This window comes from Polyodon spathula, chromosome 20 (genome assembly GCF_017654505.1).
Source record: "Polyodon spathula isolate WHYD16114869_AA chromosome 20, ASM1765450v1, whole genome shotgun sequence".
Classification (NCBI taxonomy): domain Eukaryota; kingdom Metazoa; phylum Chordata; class Actinopteri; order Acipenseriformes; family Polyodontidae; genus Polyodon; species Polyodon spathula.
Genome location: NC_054553.1, coordinates 2,156,477 through 2,162,476, shown reverse-complemented (window position 1 = coordinate 2,162,476; position 6,000 = coordinate 2,156,477). Strand labels below are relative to the sequence as shown.

General features: G+C 40.9%; 1 protein-coding gene across 1 annotated transcript; it reads left to right on the top strand.

Moving 5' to 3' along the window:
* The first annotated feature begins 1,733 nt into the window (after positions 1-1,733).
* On the top strand, positions 1,734-4,942 carry LOC121295318 (adrenodoxin-like). Its single transcript, XM_041219796.1, has 4 exons — positions 1,734-1,978; positions 3,027-3,142; positions 3,509-3,638; positions 4,298-4,942. Exons 1-4 carry the CDS (start codon positions 1,803-1,805, stop codon positions 4,410-4,412), a joined length of 537 nt encoding a protein of 178 aa, XP_041075730.1. The 5' UTR covers positions 1,734-1,802; the 3' UTR covers positions 4,413-4,942.
* The last annotated feature ends 1,058 nt before the right edge of the window (positions 4,943-6,000 follow it).

The window sequence follows — 6,000 nt, the reverse complement described above, 5'->3', positions numbered from 1 at the left end:
ATAGCTTTGTTATTTGGTACTCCTCAAATGTTACAGAAAGTATAGTAATGCAATAACTACAAAGGATTGCAAGTTGAAAGGCGGGTGTCCTTACAGATGAGTGAAAGGAAATACTCTACTATTCCAGCACTATCACATTTTCACAAGACCTGCTGGAAAGGCTGCTCAGGAAGTGCGGCGAGGAAGTATTTTTGCGTTGTACAGGCTTCTGTGCAGTGCTTCACTTGTTGCTTTCCGTACACTGTGTAACGTCAATATGCTTCCCCAACCCACTTCCTCCTAATCAACCATGTGTAATAATTTCAAAATCTTTGCTGGAATTTTGCCATGCAAAACCAGAAAGCAAGAAATGTGAGTACGCCCCAGACAGCAGTCCCCCACCCCCACCTTGCTTTCTGGGGCTAAGAGAACCATTGTGCAAACACTTCTAAAGGGTATCCATGAAAAGTATAAGCCCTGCATTAATCTGCTTGGCACACACACAAGAAAGAAAATAAATCCTTTTCAAAGTATTTCCCACCTCTAACCCTAATGTATTTTCCCAAGGTTTTTTGAAACTCTGTGAGGTTATCACAAGGTGGGCATTTGAATGCTACAAAAACACATGTGTGCCCTTGAAAAACATCTGGCCGGCTCTAATTCTGTGTGAGCTGGCATCGCTGGCCTTGTTCTTCCACAGCCATGACTTTACTTATAGGCACCATGCTGGATTTGGACAACTTGAATCTGACAACACATTCAGCCCCCAGTGAGCAGACTCTGGAAAGAAAAGAAAGGACAGGATTGTATGTCACATCAATAACATATATGATAACATCCTGTTTGTGTACAGTTATACAGACCTCTTGCCTGAAGTGGCTGGGTGAAATAGCTCTACTTTTAGCACGACACACATACAGGATAAGTTGTGTTCAGCCCACAATGAAGAGATTTTCTGTATACAAGTTTAGTGCTGCACTTCATGGTAAAAGCATATCAGCATTATAATAGAGCATGGTGAAAGAATTGTGAAATTGTGGAAAACCTGACTATTCCATGGAAATACGACTACAGATGGGTGTAGATTGTTAACATCTGGCCATAAAGTTTAGGATTTGGTCTAAATAACATTCCACCTTGAAGTCTCCTTGCTATTCAATGAGCTGAACACTAGCCGTGTTGCCCTTTTCAAGCAGAGCCCAATCATGGTAAAATACTTAGGTACAGCGTGATAATAAAGCATGGTACATACAAAGTCTTTAGCATGGTAAAAGCACAGTAAACTACACATTACTGAGGTAATAATTAGGGTGTCCTGCTACTGAACTCAAACAAACAAACAAACAAACTCTTTAACAGAACGAAGGGAAATACAATAGTTAAAATAGGAATCAGAGAACACTTTCTGAAATGCAAAAAAAAAAAAAAAAACTTTTGTAATTAAAGGTTATAATAACGTAATAATGATTTAAAAAAAAAAAAAAAAAACACACACACACACACACACCTTTTCACAAATGCTATCTTTAATAAGCAATTTTTTTTTTTGTTTTGTTTATAACAACATTTCTGAAGAATATACGCTAAAAATAAACTGCTTAAAGAACTACACGTCAATGGAGTTGATGATGCAAGTTTCATATAAAATTTTGAAAATAATAATAATAAAACAATTCCTGCACGTATTTGCATTATTAACCCCAGCCCAGAAACAGGTCGCGTATGCAAGCTGAGAGCCGCCTCCTTGGGCAGTGCTAATTTCAAGGCTCTTGACTCTGTACTTAGACCTCCAGGCAGCCCCGGTTTGCAGACTCGGCAGCGAGATGGCACGGTGTGTGGTACGGCTCCAGTCCCTCCTCTGTGAACCCGTGTTACAGCATGTTTACTTGCTGGGGTCTGCGGTGACACGGAATCTCTCACGCCCGCTGCCACGGGTGGCTTTACAGCGCAGAGACCTCCACACCACGCGGGGAGTTTTTAAAGACGCAGCCGAGAGCAGGTTCGTTAATTACCAGTGTCTATTTAAAAAGGTTTTTAAAAAGTTTTTCTTCTGAACAACAACTACGTGTACCATTCATAAAGCCGTACCGTAACTCACTAGCTTGTGTTTTTGTTATTTATTTATTTGTTTATTTAAAGTACAAGCCTGTTTGATTAAGTGAATACAGTTTGATATTCATGAAGCTTTTCATTGGTTGTCACACGGGTTGGTTGTCACAGTGCTCATATCTATGAAACTAGATGGCGCAGGCAGGTGATGCTAACACTGAAATGTGTGTTCTATTGTCTGGAAGTCAACTATCTTGTAATTTGAGGTCAATTCCATCTAACATAAAGGTTAACACATATTTCATTTTTTTTCGTACCCAAAGTAAAAAAATGCATATCTTGTTGTTTATATTATAACTCTCAGTAGTATTGGAGTTTGTCTGAACTGGTGGCCATGTTAAATAGAACCAGATACTGGCTAACTTTTGAGAATTCAATTATCATGTAAAGTCTGGTTGGGGCAGGTTGTCACATAGTTTTCACATAGATATCAATACAGTAGGTACGGTGTGCACACTCATTAACTTCTTCCCATTGCCTGTAGTTTTTACTATGGTTTTGACATATCATAGTATACCTGTGTCTGTGGCTTACACTTTGCTGTGCTCCTAAATACTGCAGCCAACTTTTATTACAGTGCAAGCTGTTCGGTCACATCAAATGATCTTTCTTTCATTATCTGGATCATTCTCCAGTGTTATCAGGCTTGACAGCCTTCACCTCCTGAGCTGTATTACTGAAGAATAGGGGCTGGCCAATGTAAACGTGATAAAGAGCAATGGATACAACTTTTTTCACAACAGCGATTTTAATTGTACACCTTCACCTTCACCTTGATTCCACAAGCACTGTAAGGCTCTTTTTTAGTATTCTTTTAGAATCTCTAACTATTCTAGAGCTCAATTTAGAACTTGATTTAAAAAAAAAAAAGACACGCATTACTAAAAAGCATTTATTAAACCAGTACTAATATCCTTTAATATATATTTGTTTCCCAGCAAAATAACAATCCACTTCATCAACCAAGATGGAGAGAGGACCACCACTACAGCGACGGAGGGGGAAAGCTTGCTGGACGTCGTGGTGAACAAGAATTTAGATTTCAGTGGCTTTGGTAAGACTTCTGAATGAACAAATCAAGTTTTTAACTTCAGCTGTCAAACTTTCTTTCCTCTGGTATTTACCTTTCACATGTAACTGAAAATGTTGTTGGCATGTTTTGATTATTTTATTACTATGGTTTTTAAAAAAATAAATAAAATTATAGTTAAGGAGCTTAAGGGTATTCTTACCCCTCATCCTGCTCTCAACACCAAGTCAATGAAGTCTTCATTTATTTTGTTAATTATACAACCGTGAATCGAAGGGGTGATATTATTATTATTATTATTATTATTATTATTATTATTATTATTATTATTTTGTTACAATAAGGCTCTGTTGTGTTTAAGTTTGACCCTGTTCTGCCTGGTTGTTCCAGGTGCTTGTGAGGGAACACTAGCCTGCTCAACATGCCACCTGATTTTCGACAAGAACGTTTTTAACAAGCTGGAGCCCCTGGTGGACGAGGAGCTGGACATGCTGGACTTGGCCTATGGCCTGACTAACACGTGCGTTTTGTTGAGTGTCAACAGATCATTTCGAGTGGCCTTGACTGAATAGCAGAGAGAGACTCTGTACTTCAACCTGGCCTGTGTTATCTGTGTTAAGACCTTGAGAGCAGGTTTAATCAAAGGCAGTTTATAATAACCTTGAAGCTTTGAAAACCACATCCAGTATAATACAGTATTCTTTCTCTCAAGCCAGCTGTTCTCTGGACCCTACCTACGTGTATCGTGTACCTATTGAACACTCCTCTGTAACCCCACCCCTCTGTGTGTGTTGCAGGTCTCTAACCCTGCCGCTCTGTGTGTTGCAAGTCTCTAACCCCACCCCTCTGTGTGTTGCAGGTCTGTGTAACCCCACCCCTCTGTGTGCTGCAGGTCTCTAACCCTGCCCCTCTGTGTGTTGCAAGTCTGTGTAAGCTCACCCCTCTGTGTGTTGCAAGTCTCTAACCCCGCCCCTCTGTGTGTTGCAGGTCTGTGTAACCCCACCCCTCTGTGTGCTGCAGGTCTCTAACCCCGCCCCTCTGTGTGTTGCAGGTCTGTGTAACCCCACCCCTCTGTGTGCTGCAGGTCTCTAACCCTGCCCCTCTGTGTGTTGCAGGTCTGTATAACCCCACCCCTCTGTGTGCTGCAGGTTTGTAACCCCGCCCCTCTGTGTGTTGCAGGTCTCGTCTGGGCTGTCAGGTGTTTGTTCAGAAGTGGATGGACGGGATGACAGTTCAGGTGCCGCAAAAGGTGAATGACATCAGGAAGGCAGCCGCATCATCTTTGAAACAGTGAGAGAGAGGAAGGCAGCAGAATCATCTTGTTTAATGAGAGAGCTCACACTTCATACTGCTGCTGCTGCTGCTGCTGGTGCTGACATTGTTTCTGTGTCCTGAGTTGCTCCTAATTCTCCAACACCCACAGCATGCATTTTACACTTTGTATTAAGATCTGACCTTTAAGAGGCTTCCCCAGAAAGCCACAGTATTCTCACCTCTTTAGCAACCACTTACCTGCCTCCTCCACCTGACCTGGTAACCAGCAGCCCTCACTAACCCAACCCAGTGCCCCTGATATTTCTTCTTAGTGTGCTGTGTGCATGTAAAAAAAAAACTGAAAAACATTGAACTTTTCCTTATTTATCCAGGTCGGAATATAATAAAAGTTTCCTCGGGACATTTCTGTGGTGACAAACTCCCATGTTCAGATTAACTCGCCATGCATGCATTATAAAGACCATTAATGTGCATCCATTGCTTAGAGGTTTTCAAAGATATTGCAAGCATCATTTGTGCTGATGAAATGTAATCATTAAACTCTATTTACTGCTACTGCAGTGTGTGATTTCTTTTATAGAATAGAGTACAAAGCAACTTGCTTTTATAGAGCACTCTTCATGCGACACATCCTAGGGCGCTTTACAATAAAACCAAAAACCAAAAAGACAAGCCAATGACCAAGCAATCCAACTCAAAAATACAACTTAAACAGACATGTTTAAAAGTTTCAACTGTGCCAGAACTCCTGATATGATTTGGGCTGGAATTCGAAAGGCAGGGAGAAGAGCAACTAAAGCCCGGTCGCCCATCCTGATTTCAGCCGACTTCCAGGAGCTACCAGGCCAGCATTTGCTGATCTCAGAGTACGACTAGCGGCATAAGGTACCAACAGTTCTTGCATATATGAAGCCCTATAATGGTAAATGCTGATTGCAACAAATACAGTCTGTGTTGCTTTTGGATTTGAAAGCCCTGGGAGAAGCATTGTTCTATACTCAGTACTAATGACAATCTGTTGTTCCCAAGCAGTTTGTATTTGCAATGAAATGTAGTGTCAAGTGTCTCGAGGCTACAGGAGGCTGGTTTAACCCACTAAGCAATAATAATATCTTTATTTTTATATAGTGCCTTTCATAGTGGACCACCATCACAAAGTGCTTTACAGAGGTAGGCTGTGAACTGTGCATTATACGCAGAGTCACTTACACTAGGACATTGATTTAACATCTCACCTGCAGGATGGAGCAGAGTGAGGTCAGTAGCACAAGTGGGATTTGAACTGGTGACTTTCTGGTTATAAGCCCCTGGACTTTAAATACTGGACCACACTACCTCCTATAGCACTTATTCTGTGTAATAAGGGTTTAATTGATTATTGATTATGTGCCACCATTCATTGCATTGTTCTAACTGTCAAACAAAAGAGAATGCTGGTTTGTCTGATAACACTTTGATTAGGCTGTCACATTGACTCTTTCAAGCCTGATGTTTCTATCCACATAAACAGTCCAAGCAAATGTCAAGATTGGCAGAAATGTTTTTTTGTTTGTTTGTTATAACTGAAATGGTGGGAACTTGTTGCAAGGTCAAATAAACCTAAAACA

What these genes read in the sequence shown, in the direction of transcription:
- LOC121295318 (XM_041219796.1), top strand. Translation starts at nt 1,803, where the DNA reads ATGGCACGGTGTGTGGTACGGCTCCAGTCCCTCCTCTGTGAACCCGTG. An exon ending in TTTAGATTTCAGTGGCTTTG is followed by an intron (nt 3,143 to 3,508) that starts GTAAGACTTCTG and finishes TGGTTGTTCCAG; the next exon opens with GTGCTTGTGAGGGAACACTA. An exon ending in GCCTATGGCCTGACTAACAC is followed by an intron (nt 3,639 to 4,297) that starts GTGCGTTTTGTT and finishes TGTGTGTTGCAG; the next exon opens with GTCTCGTCTGGGCTGTCAGG.